The 15,977-nt window shown below is 38.8% G+C and overlaps 1 protein-coding gene across 1 annotated transcript; it reads left to right on the top strand.

Annotated features, from left to right (window-relative positions):
* Window positions 1–3,094: 3,094 nt before the first annotated feature.
* Window positions 3,095–14,610, top strand: LOC140942898 (succinyl-CoA:acetate/propanoyl-CoA:succinate CoA transferase-like). The gene is made up of 9 exons (XM_073391916.1): window positions 3,095–3,315; window positions 3,537–3,638; window positions 5,085–5,237; window positions 7,961–8,200; window positions 9,155–9,343; window positions 10,525–10,740; window positions 11,412–11,549; window positions 12,241–12,369; window positions 13,007–14,610. The coding sequence occupies exons 1-9, from the start codon at window positions 3,189–3,191 to the stop codon at window positions 13,192–13,194; spliced, it is 1,482 nt and encodes a 493-aa protein (XP_073248017.1). The 5' UTR covers window positions 3,095–3,188; the 3' UTR covers window positions 13,195–14,610.
* The last annotated feature ends 1,367 nt before the right edge of the window (window positions 14,611–15,977 follow it).

The following is a 15,977-nucleotide window of genomic DNA, read 5'->3' as shown; positions in this document are numbered from 1 at the left end:
TGTAAATTTTCAACAGATTGTTGATTCAGTCGTTCCAAAGCACGTGCAGCATTGGGCGTGCCGGTTTAATAATTCATTACTGTAGTTAAGCAGCTTAGGGATGGACCATTAGAAAAGTTATGGAGGTGGGGGGACAAAAGCAGAAAAAAAAATTCCCCACGAAATTATTAATATAAAAAAAAAATTCTTATGGATTCTGACCAAAAAAAAGTTTAAAACCAAGGAGGAAAAAAAAAAAAAGATTTCCACCTTGCATGTACCAAAGAAAAAAATCTTGCACTCTTAAAATCCCCACCCCTCCCCCTCATCACTTTTCTAATGGTCCATTCTTTTATCTCTAATTATCCCCATTTCTTTCCCAGTTGAAGCCAAGGTATTAAGAAAAAGAAAAAAAAAAGTTAATTTTCTGCGGGTAGTTTAACGCACAAAAAAATGAGCCAAGAGATGATTAGCTTACTTTAGTAAGTTTCTTTCTCTGCTTTCTCTGTGTAAGGGTGTAAGGACTGTAAAGGCTGTAAGGGTTGTAACGGTGTAAGGGCTATAAGGGCTGTAAGGGTTGTATGATATTCTTTCAACAGCAGCCTATCCAATTCGCTTAAAAGAGCCATTTGTAAATGGGGGAAAATTGTTTTTTGGTAGGCCAGATAATAGGTGCCTTATGGATGACATAACTGATTTGCATTTTGGTAGCAACGCAAAGGCAAAAAAAAAAAAACCATTTAAGCAAGAAAACGTGTTTGTGGTGTGGGGTGTTAAACATTTCGCTCAAAATGCCCTGTTCACCCTTGTTGGCTAATAAACCACTTGGCCGAATCAATGTGATGAAGACATTAATTATACGAAAAAAAAATGCTGTTACCACGACAATAGCCATAAGCCTTCGAGAAGTCATGGATTCCTGCTACACAAAAGGGGTTACATACAACATTTTGTTTATTATCATTGTTACGTTGATAAAAAAAAGGGTTAAGCGTCACATTATACCTCGCATTATAAGAAATATGAGCATCGGCAAGCATCGGCATTGTTGGGTAACATTTGAAAATATAAATATTTGTATGGGGAAAAAACCTATCGTTTCTGTAACCTGCAAAAATGAATGGACTGCAATAAAAAAACAGCTTACCTTACATGAAATGTGTGTTTACACCTCTCCTGTGTGGTCCCATGGGCCAATTTATGACCGTTTTTATGGGTTGTGTACTGTAAACGGTTTTCTCTCATCCTTATGTATAGAGAAAACCATACAAATCCTTATATTTCGAATGCTACGCAACAATATGCCGAAATATTTCGAACTTGGGCTACCTGGGGCCTAACAGGTTCGTAGTCGCGTTGCTACTGTGGAGGAAATTTCACCTTGACAAAGAATCCACCCACGCCCGCAAAATGGTTTTAAGTCCGGTTAACCTTACCTTGAAAAACGTCTTTCGCTACCGCAGATGCTTAGAAGCTTTTTGTAGTGGTCTAATGTAGGCCACTGCTTGCGTAAGACCTGAAGATACGCGTAGGAAAGAAATAGAGTACCCGGATGCAGGCGGAAAAAATGGCCGCGAGGTCCTTGTTGAATGGCCCACTCCTCAGCAGATCAAAGCCACCTGCGTCTTTGAGTTTCGGATGAACTGATTCCATCTTTTCGGCAGAGGCGAGAGGTTGGTCTTTGTGGTGGAAGACGATTGTTTTTCCTCCTGAGTCCGGCGTCTTGCAAGCGGAACTTTTCACTTCTGGAGGGCACATGTGACTAGCAGTGGTTCGCCAGACAGAAAAACTCGTGTGTCCACGTTTCTTCTACAACAAAAACCCCATTCCCTCTTTTGCGCTTCGTCGGTAACCTAAAATCAGGCTCTATTTTCGTTTCGCTTTGAAAATTTACATTCCGGCGAAAGGCGAAACGAAAAGAGATTTCAGCGGTAGCCGTTAGAGAGAATGTATGAGAACCGCTCAAATTGGGCCTGATCTCAGGTTACTTCGTCGGTGGACCAGCTGCTGGCCTAGCCAGCCCTAAACAAGGGTAAGGCAAGAGCGTACGGTACCGTACCGGGTAAACAATGAGCGAAAGTTAGCTAGCGATCGATTTTGATCATCTGTTACGCTCGATGAACATTCATTCGTTTCGGCACTTGATTGTTGTGCTACAGGATTCACGGATGACTGTAACAAAGTCTCTGCTTGTCTAAGCAAAGATACTACGGTGGTAAAGTTTGATGAAGTACATGACGACGTCGAAGGACTCGACGAAGAAGAGTTCTCCGCCATAGTAGAGTGAAACAGAATCAATTATATATCAATTATTTCAGCGCGGGAAATAAATTAACTCCTCTACTATGTAACCAGGCCTTAAGCCGAGTGGCTCTGGGAACGAGAATGGGCCCTACTAGGTACCAGGATTTGAAGTTGTTGGATTTGTGTGCCCACTGACAGATTTTGTTAAGTGCCTGCTGAATTCGCTTGCTGCTACTGAGTATAAATGAGTGTCCCACAGAATTTGGTGTGACCGAATTTGATGTCGACTGAGGCATCGAATTTGGCGTTATCGAAATTGGCGCACAGCATAGGATTTGGTACAAACGAATTTGAGAACACGGGATAAAATTTAGTGTGACAGAATTAATTTGATGTCTGAGGCATCGAATTTAGCGTTATCGAAATTGGCGCACGTCATAGGATTTGATGATCACGGGATAGGATTTAGACTGACAGAATTTGATGTCGAGACATCGAATTTGCAGTTATCGAAATTAGAATCACAGAATATAATTTGGTGTTGTCGAATTTGATAACACAGGACAAACTTTGCTGGGGGAATGACCCGGGGGAATGAGAAATTTACAGGCCACAATTAAGCGATATACCGAAAATAGATAACTTAAATTTTGGCGGGATCACACGAGAAAACGGAGTGCGAGACTGCGATTTTTCTCTCTCGCGCGTGATCGTACGCTCCGCTATCAAATCCGATTTTGAGAAAAAAAAGTGACTGATTTGCAGTCTTTCACAACTTGCATGCCCGTGTTGCGTTACCCATTTTTCCTTTCATATGCCAAATATGGTGCTGCAGGAATGACGTATAGTTTAGCTGGGTTTCCGGTGCTCATTTCCCCGGCCGGACGTGCACTTTGTCATTCAAGACGATAGCCAAGCGAAATTAAACGTCTAACAGAGTTATAGGTGGGCAATTTTCAAGGAAAATGTCTTCCTTATATTCACGGCTACCCAAGTTATTTCGCTGCGTAACTCAACGAGGATTTCCATCGCAAACGAGGTACATTTTCGCACTCAAAGACGCGCGTGAGGAAATATGGTTCCGAAAACAAGGTGGGTTGAAATAATGTGCTTTTTGCGTTCTCTTTTTTCTTACTGATGCGAATTGTGGGTTTATTTCCAGTATGAAATTCGATAAAAACGATCAAGTGAGCTATGGTTGACTAAAATCTTAAATATTAAGCAAAGCTCAAGCTGAAGCCTGCTTTTTATATTATGTGCTATAAATAATAGTCTTATGTATTTTGACATCAGTTTTCTTTTCCTTCCCTCAGATCGAAGTTATTATACATATTCTTCTGAGCCGTTTCATCCACTTCCCGGTAGAACTCCAGCTTGGAAATCACCTTATGAAGCTATGGAAGTTATCCAATCAGGTCACTAATTATATTTTTGAATAAGCTACAGCAGGTCTAGTTTCCATTTTAGTGATGCGAAGTTTGCAGCGAATCTTATCACGATCATTTGAAAGGATTAATTTTCTTGACGCTAGCTAGAGCAGTGTGGTAAAAATATTACTGAAAGGTCATAGGATCATTATTTCGTAAAATTCTAAAACATATCAATTTACCTGTGTTAAACCTGCGCTCTGCCAGTGTTTTGTGAAAGGACTGGGGTGGGGTGGGGGCATTATGGCTAGGGCTAGGGCTAGGCTTGGGGTCAGGCATAGTGGGTAAACCCCAAATAATACAAGCTTTCACTCTATAACAGTGTGAGAAATCAGTTTGTGTCTGTGTACAGTGAGGAGAGTTGGCTGGGATCTAGACTTGATGTATTCAAAATGTTGATTATATTAAATTTTAATAGATATTAGCATGTTGTAAATTTTTAAATTATTATTATTATTATTATTATTATTATTATCAGATTGATAGTGTTAGTTAGTGGCATTAGAGTAAAAGTAGATTTATGGAAACATAGATGTGTAGCACTTTTTGTTGGAATTAATTCAATTCAAGGCCAAAAATAAAAAAAATAAAAAATAAATGAATAAATGAATAAAATTGTTAAAAGTTTCAGATAAAACATTAATGAAATGGAGACAACAAATTAAAGGAAATTTTTGTAACCTCTGACAATTTTTTTGGGAGATATCTTCCAGTTTTCAATCAGTCTGGCTAAATCCCTACAGATCCCTTTAACCAAGTCGCCCTTGCGACTGTTGCTGAAAAACGCGTTTTAAAGCTAATCAAGCAATTTTCAGGTTGTACGCTTTTTAGCCTTTCGATTCAGAAGCAAAACATTAGCTTTCGAAGCTCAGGAATACACAGAAAGCAAAATTTCAAAATAGTTTTTAGGTTTAAAAGTGTCTCAGCAGTCTTTACTTTTTCTTTTCATTTTTTCTTTCGCTTTTCTTGCCTCATTTGTTTTTCTTTTGCTGGACATTTAGTAGGCTTCACTTTTGGTTAAAAGGTTTTGGGAGAGCTTTTAGAATCTTAGGATTAGGTGAAAGGAAAAGGTGGGTATAGAGGAACAACTTAGATTTTCACGGAAAGTTTCAGATCAATGTTTTTTGCCTTTTTCTCTGGCCTCCTAGACTGAGTCGTGCTTATTCTGGTATGGTTTGAAAGATCTCTTCACCCTGCACAAGTTAATGGACAAAGTTGTCCCTAATTGTTAAAGTCACAAATGGTAGAAGGGATGTGGATCCACACGGGTGGTTACAGGCAATTCAGGGGCGAATGGGTTAATACTAAAACCTGCTTGCATGTACTTACTTTGATGGATTGAAGTTATTGTGCAAGTACCTTATAAGTATGAAAAAGCACTTTCTATGTCTTTTAAAAAATTAATGTTATATCTTATCACATTTCTCTCTTTAGGAATGAAAGTATTCGTCCATGGAGGTGCTGCTACTCCTCTTCCATTACTTGATGCTTTGGCTAAGAGAGGGCAAGAAGCCCAGTTAAAGAATGTAGAACTGATCCATATCCACACAGAGGCACATGACAAGGTGGTATCACCTGAATTTGAAGGTAATTAAGGCCTGTTGACATCCGCTAAAACAGTTTCACAGGGTATGAGAAGCTAGTCAGGTTGGTCTTGAGTTACTGTTAATCAGAATTTAATCGTGGGTTTGATTTCTACTTCAGATCATGAATGAAGGTGTTTAAGTTTTGAAAGAAATTGTTGTGCTATATTAGTCAAGGAGTTACATGTAAACACAAAAATTTGGTTTTACAGAGTTTCTAACCCTCAAGAGGCAAAATCTTGAGATTCTGAACCTAGAGATGGGAAAAGCTGTGAGAAGGGGGGGGGGGGGGGGGGGGGAGTCCTGAGATAACTCAAAGACTTCCAGCAGGGATCATGGGTGTAATAGAAGTCTTGTATCTCATTTTAAAGCTGGAACAGTAAACATCACAAGCAATCTTCTTTGTCGCTTCTGCCATGTACACAAGTGCATTGAGGATAGAAATGCACTTAATAAGAATCTATATTATTATTATATTATTATTTATTATTATTATTATTATTTGTTGGCAGTGATCTTGAAATGAAAGATTTAGGTTTATTTTAATAGTGAGTTTGCAGATTTGGTGGCAGCAGTAATTAATACAGCTAGTGGAACCCTGTTAATATGGTCACCAAGAATGGGTCCACTTAAAAAATTGGGCTGTATTAATAGGGTGGTAGTATTACCATGGCCAGGGTAGGGTCAGATTTTATAACCTGAGGGCTGTAATAACAAATACATCATACACTGCATTTGCACTTCTTGAACCACGAATAATTACAAAAACTTCTTGAAACTTTCCTGCGGTACTTAAAGCACTTTTAAAAATCTGTTATTTAACTGCCACAACTAAAGTGCTTGTGACGTGTCAATTTCATTGACCTGGTAAGGTGAGCCTGATCTTTTGATTATCTCGTACTTGTACTGTTTTTGGACTACAGTACACTTGAAATGTAAGATAGTCAAAAGATCAGGCTCACCTTATTACTAGGTCAATAAAATTGACATGTCACAAGCATTCTAATTTTCTACATTGTGAGTTTAGAAAGATTTACCATACTAATGGGGTAAAATTGTAAAAGATTCTACTGTTTGGGTATTCAAAATGTGGCTGTTGGCCATTTAAACGCATCAATAAGGGTTTTTAGATACAGATTATGGCTGCTTTGCTGGGCTTAAAAAAGTGGCTGTAATATTGAGGTGACCATTTTAACGAGGTGGCCATGAGGTGGGTATTACTGTATAAGTGGCAGTAGAATTCGCGGTAGGCTGAAGACATGGCTGAAAAAATAATGTAAACAATGCACCAAGTTGCCAATGAACAGTGTTCTTACCAGACCATGGCATTGTGGCATCGCTGCACTTTTTCGGGAAATGCCGCTCTCTATAATTATTGTATAGCCCAGGGGTCCCAAGGGAGCAAAGAAGAAATCATTTCCTTATAATATAAGCCAAAATTTTATTGGTTATTAGCCTCGTAAGAAAACACCCATCATTCTCTGAGAAAGCAGTATGAGGTATTTACTCTAACTCAGACCTGTGAAAATGTTGAGTTAGCTCTATCTTAAATTGTGACCTGCTTTTCTCCCTCATGAACCCCTTTTAGCTTCTCTAGTATGGGTCCTGTGGACCCCAGTGTAGAAAATCCTGGTAAGAACACTGAATGAACATGTTTGTTAATCTAAAGCGATCACTAGGCATTTTCTTTAGATTTAGTTTGCTATACTTACCTTGGAAAGAAATCCTATTGATGTTCCAAAAATTTTGTGGAGTACTTGTGACTTTTTGAGAAAGCGTGAGAATCAGTTGTCAACTAGCTCTTGAGAGCATGAGATACGTTATTGGTACTTAATTTTGTGGGAACTTAACTTTTATAATCAGGAAAAACATGAAGTTAAGTACCAATAAAGTATGTCATTAAATTGTGAGACTCTTGACAAGGTCGTGAGAAAATATGAGTCTTGTCATATATTTCCATTCAAAGTCATGTTGAGCCTCGGTAAGTCTGGTTTTACCACCATAAATTAAAAATTTAAAACTTTCAATGTTTTGAAAACTAGGATGCCCTTTGTAACAGCTAGTATGGAGCACTCCAAACAATGCAATTCCTTTTTTATGGCAAATAAATTGACTTTTATCCAAAAAAAAAAATACTAGCCCTGATCCTAAACCCGCTAGCAATACTGCAAATTAGGGCAGCTAAACCTTAAGTTAGTTCTTGAAAGCTACATGTATGAAATCAATGCAGTTGAACCTCTCCTCAATAGCGACCGTGGGGACAAAAGAAAGTGGCAACTGTAGAGAGATGCCCATTTTATAGAGGTTCAACGAGTCCATGTATGGACTATCCGCCAAAAAAGTGACTGTTGTGGGGAGGTGGTCATTGAGGAGAAATGGCCATTTGAGGAGGTTTGACTGCATGCTGAATATCAAACATATTATTTGCTTGTTGTCAGTTTTGAAGATGGACATATTAATCTAGTAATATTAACAAAACAGCGAAGAACAAAGCAACTTGAGTATTACTAATATTTACAACCGTCAAGCCTTCTTCTTCGAGGTATTAATCTAGGTTCTCTAATTTAATATTTCTATCTTTCTTAGACCCTTCTTATGGAAAATAATGTATGTTAAGGATAACTAATACTTATATTCTTCTTATATGTCATCTTTGTTTTCTTAATAAAATATTATTTATTAAGATAAAATAGAGGTTAAGCGCAATATATATATTTTTTTGTTTAGGAATTTTTAGAAGCAATTCTCTGTTTACTGGAGCAAACTGCCGTAAAGCTGTGAATGAGGGTCGTGCTGATTTCACACCCATATTTTTGAGTGAGATTCCACTTTTATTTCATCGGAAAATAATTGATCTAGATGTGGCCCTGATACAAGTCAGTCCTCCTGACAAACATGGATTTTGCACCCTTGGACCAAGTGTCGACTGTACACGAGCTGCTATACAGAATGCTAAGTACATTATAGGTAAGATGGTCTTGAAATCAGAACGCAAGTAGCTTTGTGTTTCAAGTCTATAGATTGGTCACATGGTTTTACTGGCTGTTCTTCCATGTATTGTGATTTGTCAGTCAAGGATGGTCACCAAGTTTTAAAAGGCACCATAGATCTTGATTGCTCATGGTGGATTAAGACCTGGCGGAGTACAAATTACCTTTCGGGAATCCCCACAGACCTTTTTTCTTTCCTCCCTGGATTGGGATGAGAGGTGATTTATTTCAAATTGCTTTAATTTGTCCACATTAACCCCTCACCGATGGGCAATAAGTATGATGTGTTATACTTATACATTGTACATATATAGAGGATATTACACGGTGGCGAGAAGATATGAATTTTATGTTCTAGTGGCAAGAACAATATCTCACGAGTGAGCGAAGCGAACGAGTGAGATATTGTTCTTGCCACGAGAACATAAAATTCATATCTTAGAGCCAACGTGTAATGTTCTTTTTATTATATGGAGAAACCAATTCAACAAAAGCAAAAGGCGGGAATCGTGACGTCATCGAACGATACGACACTCACAAACGTGACATACGGAAAATACGCCACTCGGGTCCCGGATGAAGTGGCGTATGGAATCTACGAGTGGTTTTTTTAAATCATTATCATATAACTGACAAGGATACAATACACATTTATGTATTATCTGCATTTAAAGGTCTTATTGATTTGCTAATCCTTTGAACTTGCATGACTCTACCTCCAAAATATCATGGGTTTCTGTATTCCTGTATGGAACCCATCAATGTTCTCAAAATTTGAGGAAAATAACTATTGTACAATAGCTGGCAGCGGTAGCAGGTTCTTCAGTAGTGACAATTTGTGGGGTGGTAATTAAATTTCCACAGTTAAGAAACGTGTTTGTTTTGTAGGTGGCTTTTTAGTATTGTTGATTCATTATTCTTGGTTAATTAGGACTTGTAAACCCCCGCTGTCCACGCACACATGGCCCAGGAGGAATTCATCAGTCTCATCTTGATGTGCTTTGTGTACAAGAGTTTAAACTTCCAGAACTTAAAGTTAAACCAGAGTCACCAGAGGAGGCTAAAATTGGTCAATTTATTGCTGAGAATCTTGTGGATGATGGTGCTACTCTCCAAATGGGTCAGTTTACATATTATTAATTTTTTATGCCATACAAAGGTAAGGCAAAGTCACCATCTAATCATAATCTGTACAATATCTAACAATGCATTTGAAATACACAGAATTGTTTTAGCTCATTGTTGTCCACGAAAATGTAAAACTCGGAGACAGTTCCTCTGAATAATGAGAGGCTCTCACTTGTTAACACAAAATGTGCCGAGAAATACTGCGGCAAGAAAAAATAAGCAATGACTTCATTTTGTTACTCTCACTGACTGGCAACTCCTATGTAATTCTAACTGATCGTAAAAATTTTTCATCTCCGTACCCGTTTCTGACTTTTTATACCATTCTATGCCACAACCACGAAATTATGACCAAATCTTAAAGGGCTTACAGTTACCCACGTGACCCTTAACGTGGCGTATCGTAGGCTTGATAGCTTAGGTCCAACAACCTTAACAGAAATAGCTGAATGCTGGGAGACATACCGTCCTGTAAGCAAGTGTGCACGGTACGTACACTGTACCGGGTGCAAAGAAAGTCAGTTTTACAGCCTGTCATTCGGGCAAGTTGTAGCTAGCATGTACTAGCCCACAAGTCATTTCAACTAGCCCCAAAACCCTTTTTGATTAGCAGGATTGATTACAATCCTTCTGTAATTTGAATTTCCCCAAAGAACAGCAACTGCCCGTCGGGCAAGGTAAGAACAAAAATCACTAGCCCGATAGCAAAATCCACTAACCCCGGGCTATCGGACACGACTTCCTTTGCACGCTGCTGTACCAGAAAAATGTTGAAGACAATTTTCAAAAAAAAGGAAAACTAAAATGAGTAAAGAAAATTTTGAAAACAGTGCAGTTGCCCACGTAACTCTGCTGTAACTTTTTTTAAAACAACATGTATGTCCCTTGTTTTCCCCGATTTTGCCTTATGTAAAATTCGTAACTGCTGCTTGCCGATCCTAAGACCGAGAGGTATGATTACCTCACCATAAATTTAATCAAGTCACCCGCGTTAAAACGATGTGAGAGACGGGGTGGGATTAATTTGGAAAACTGTGGGCACGCACCTCTGGTAATTTTTGGTTACATCCCTGACTTCGTGAATGTTGACATACAACTCACAAGCTTATACCAGGATCGGCAACTGACCGTTAAACTCTTCTTCTGATTCTTATTTTCCTTCACCTGTATTAGGCATTGGTTCCATACCCGATGCGTGTCTGAGCCGTCTAATGGACCACAAAGACCTTGGAATTCACTCCGAGATGTTTAGCGATGGCGTGGTTCCTTTGGTTGAGAGAGGAGCTGTAACCAATGCTACAAAGAAAGTGTTGCCCGGACGATGTGTGGGAAGTTTTGTCATCGGAACGGAGAAAGTTTTTGAGTTTATTGATCAAAACCCTTTTGTTGGTAAGTTGCTGACACTGTATTCAATTTATCTGGTGTGAGTACGTTGTCTTCAAAATTTGTCTGAACAGGATTTGACCATGGTCTCGAAAGCATCCAATTCAGGCGTATTTTTTTGGGTTGCGGCCGAACAGTGCTTGTTTGTTTGTAATACCCTGGCTATCACCTTTAATTTATCACTGAGGAAGACAAGTGAAGAGAAGAATCAACATCCCTTGGGGTACTTTTTACAACTGAACAATGCAGTTACGTGAAAACCCCCGGGCATTCGCCCACCCGAGGAAACACGCTTGCACTGGACTGATGGTAAACAGTGGTTAATAATAATTCTAATAATATTCTATTTGCAGATGGAAAACGAAAATGAATTGCACTGTTAGACAAAATTGTCGTGTCAAGCTATAGATAGATCAACATGATCCGAAGTGGAATTTTACTCCAAAAACGTGGAGATTTGGAACGCTGTATAAACTTTATCACCCAAACCACGAAACCAAAAAGGAAAGTGCAAGCTACACGTAGATTCTGTTAACAGCTGGTGGTGGAACTTAGCAAAACCTCCTTCCAGCGGTCGGGGTTGGGATGAAAGAGATATTCTTGGAGCAAAAAAAAAAAAAAACAACAAGAAAAACTATAATAATAATAATATAAAAATCGATCTTTATGTTTTTCAGTTATGTTGGATGTTGGGTTTGTGAACTTAGTGTCAATAATCAGTCAGAACCCCAAGGTCACGGCAATAAATTCATGCATTGAAGTGGACCTTACTGGACAAGTTGTCTCGGACTCCATTGGAACAAGACTCTATTCAGGTGTGTCTACCCTGTATCGTAAGGGAAGTTGTGGTTGAATCGTGCCACCGAGGCCTTCAGTTCCTGACCCTGTTTCAGACAAAAATCCTTGATTTCACTAAAAAAAACCCTGTTTCAGAGGAGAGACTTTATCCTATGACCTTAATTTATTTCTTTTCGCATACAGAATTAAGTATCTTTTTAAAAAAAACTGACATCTTGGAATGAGATTTTTTGGAGGAAACATTTTTGGTACCGCAAATGTATATCTTTTTTGGGCAACCTTTACACTCTTTTAAAGGCTTCCGGTCCAAAAAGACGTCCTGTTCAAGATCCTAAATTTTTATTATGCCCACCTTGGAACAGATTCCAAGCTTTAACACCTCCTGTCACATGAAAGCTCAATACCCACGGCAAGGAGTTTCAGTTGAATGGTCACAACATGTCATGTGCCTCTGACAAAGAGCTTGCGCTTAAAAATTTAGCCTTTGAATCTCATTACGTAGGTTGCTCTGTTCACGCTATAGTTTCCACTGATAAAACTTAAATTCTGTGTTTCACAACACAAAGCAGGCATCAATAGAGTTTCGTTTGAAATTACTATCCGAGGCTTCTTATCACTTCAATATCTCATCAGTTCATTTTGGTGACCATACCCTTATATAGTTTCTGAACTTTCTTTACTTTTGTTTTTTCTTTTCTTTATGATCAGGTGTTGGAGGTCAGGTTGACTTTTTACGAGGTGCTGCACTTGGTTCAGATGGTCTGGGAAAACCAATCTTAGCGCTCAATTCCGTCACCAAAAGAGGAGAGTCGAAGATTGTACCTTTCTTAAAACAAGGTATACTAACGCTTGTTGTAGTCTCAGTCTGAACCGAATTGTGTGGAAATTTACCGCAGACAATTGATACTCGGTTAAATTTTCTGTACCTCAGTTTTAAGGCATCACGTTTTTGTTTATGTGGGGAAGAGTTTTCGCTTTAGCGAGCGTTTAAATGAGAAAAAAAAAGTTGTAAACAGCACTCGCGCATGCTCTGATTCTCTCGTCTTGGCCGAGTTGGCCCGTGTGGTCGAGCCAAAGTGTTCGGAGAAAAGTTAGCCTGATAATGAGTGTGATCTTACCAGTGAAAAAAGGGTGACGCGGCAAAGAGGGTCACCTTTCTACTAGCCGAGCCAACTTTGTTCTTCTCAAGTAAACGGTTGACCAAGTTTTGTAAGGAAATGTTGGAAAAGTTGGCTCGCCCTCCCAGGGGAACTTGTGCAGGCGAGTCACCCTTCTACCCGGGCGACATGTTTTCCCCAATAGACGGAGCCTAAGTGCTGGACTTGGGAAAGAGGACCGACTTTGAGTTGTACTTTGAAAAAAAACATGCCGAACTCACACTGTTTTCCATCAAGTTAGTTATTTATTGTTACTTTTATTTTAAATATATTTTTGGTGCAGCGAGTTAAAAACACTTATAATCTTCTTTTGTTAGGTGGTGGTGTAGTAACTACTCGTGCTCATGTGCATTACATCGTGACTGAGTATGGGATTGCCTACTTGTTCGGCAAGAATATTCGTCAACGAGCTCATGAACTGATACGAATCGCCCATCCTGATCACAGAGAAGCTTTGGAAGCTGCTGCCTTTGAACGGCTTAAATGCATGCCCTCACCTGATTAAGCCACGAGCTTGGCACGTGATTCAGTGTGAACCACACACATGGTGGGGAATGGTAAAAAGAGTTTATTAATGTATCATGACTTAGGGCAGAGGGCTTTTTTTAATAAGGGTTCTTTAACAGGTGTCTCCGCGGTCGTTGACTACGAGCAGTCACTAATTTTTCTTGAAAGTTGTATATTGATCCTCGTAAACACTCTTTCTACATTGGGTACTGTAAACCTGAGAAACGAGAGCGTAAGCACAAGAATAAAAAGTAAGAAAGTTTTGCGCGTCTCGTCCCCAGTCGCGTGCGGAGCGGCCATGGATTTCCCCGCGTTTTAGCTTGGCAGTCCAAGAAAAACGAGGGGCAACTTGTAGTCCACTCTGGTCGTATTTATTTTTACCCGAGAACATTAAAAAGTTAAAGGGGCTTGCTCGCTTAATTTTACACAATTTCAGCAATTTCCAACTCGTCGTGGAGTTAAAACCGCTCAAAACTGTAGACTGAAGAAATACTTGCATGGACAGATTGAAAAAGGTCTGACGTTTTTCGAGTTTATCTAAAGTTGTGTAAAATTGTGTATAATGCCATGCGGCATTCATTTGATAGAGGAAATCTTTTTGTAGTTTCATTTGAAGTCTACAGCTCGTTACTGAAAAAAATGAGCAAAAATAACTAAAATACAGACATTCTACAAAGCCATCTCCTCGACGGACTACAGCTATTTACCCATTTTAAAATCTTGTAATTACGTTTCTCAGTTGCTAAGGGTATCCTAGATACAGTAGATAATATTATTTCACGACTTTTATAGGTCGAAAGTACAAGAGAGAAGAGGTTTTAGCATTTTTTGTTTTTTTGCCATGAGTTAACAATAGTATTAAATTATCGTGTTGTTTTTTGTTTAGTCCCGCCGGTAAAGTTCCTTGTTTGCACTACTAAAGGATGGAAACTTAAACTAAACTGCGTTAATAAAGTATTGTACAAAGTACCATAAAGGCTACAAAATCAACAAGTATTTTCTACGAAAATGGATAATAATTTCCTCAAAGGCATGTTCGTTTGAAAAAAACTAAGATATAATTACCGATAAGCAAAGCCTCGGAAAAATAAAGCTGATCTATGATGTGCCTTTTTTTGCCATAGTATGTAGTTTAAAATCAGAGAGAAAGAGAGTACATACTTAATACCTTCCAATTACAAGAATTACCTGTGTATATTCACAAGCTTAGATCATGTATTCTTTATGTGTGATGTCTATTTTATTTCAGTAGCATTTTCAACGTTGTCAAACAAACATTAAAAATTACTTGTACTCGCAGCTATTGCAATTAATTGGGGTATGGAAACATGCAATTTGTGCTAAGTACAGAACACTAAGGTTTAACTCGTAACCTATGTATAAATGCCACCTCAAATAAAGATAGTACGACTAGTTTGCATGCGCAATATAATGGTAAGCTGACGGCAAAGCGATGAAGAAGAAAACAAACGACTGGTGCATGAGTGCCACCGGTATATGGTTAAACAAAAGTATTTCAACAGAGGAACCCAATGAGACATCTTCCTCGCCTAGTCCCTAGGCCTCATTATTCCGCGCGACCAAAGCGTTTCGGGTCACGTGGTGCAAGCGAAGATGTGAGGCATTTACCGCCCTTTCATACACCTCGGATACGTCACCGAAGTAAATTGACCGAGAAGGCCTGAGAAAACGCCGTACAGGGACTAGGCAAAATTACTAGGTAAACATTTTCGCAGACATCGAAACATCAACTACTGTCTGTTTGGGGAGGGTGAATGAGCAGTCTTGGATTAAAAGGAGTAACCATACCATTTTTACTCGATCGAACACCGAGTAGTTTATTAAATTTTCACCGTTTTATTTAAGGGTTTAAGGGCCACGTTCATTTCAAAATCATTTCTTAAATCACTGACTGATCACTTGAAAATATTACGTTACTACCACAGGAAAAAAAAAATTCGAGTCAGCTTTACTGCTTCGCTTTTCGTTGAGGAAGGTTGGAATCATACTTGATGGCGATAACACCGAGCTGTTCAGTACGTGTCATCTGTTGATGTTATTTTTTGGCTTATTTAATCCTTGAATGAACCCCGCATGCTTCGGATTGGATGCGGCGTTGTTTGGCAATGTTGCTTTCATCTGGGGTACATATTCAAGGACGGCGTTTAATCGAGTATATACAATGCTGTTACAAACGAACTTAATATATGGGACCCAACACAAAGGGAAAGAAGGTGCATTCAACAGAAAAGAGTTTGCTACTAAAATTGTAATTATTGTCGCAACTTCGCCTGACCCTGGGTTTGTGTAGGTAATAGCATGATTTGTGGTGATATTTGGCATAAATACCACGAGTGATATTTCGAAATTGTTTATACGTAATTTCACGAGCCGTTAGGCGAGTGAAATTTGGGACAATTTTGAAATATCACAAGTGGTATTTATGCCAAATATCACGTAGAAATCATGCTATTATTTGTTTATACTACTACCCACAAAAGGTTTGTAATTTTCACATGTAGGTATTTCAATTTAGGCTGAAATACCACTGCTCTAAGCCAATCAAATTGCAGAAATTTCTCATGCAGTAGTGTAACAGAGGTTATTTCATACTAGGTATTTTAGAACGGACCTCTGGAGCCAGGGAACTTCGCCCGCTGATTCAAAATATTCGTCGATAAAAACAAGTCAAGATGTTTTCCACCGATTCAACAAAACAACTGACCGTTATTGTTAACCCCGCCGCTTGGTATAATATCATTACCTTGGGATTTATTCTTT

This window comes from Porites lutea, chromosome 7 (genome assembly GCF_958299795.1).
Source record: "Porites lutea chromosome 7, jaPorLute2.1, whole genome shotgun sequence".
NCBI lineage: Eukaryota > Metazoa > Cnidaria > Anthozoa > Scleractinia > Poritidae > Porites > Porites lutea.
This window is presented reverse-complemented; position numbering and strand designations above follow the sequence as displayed.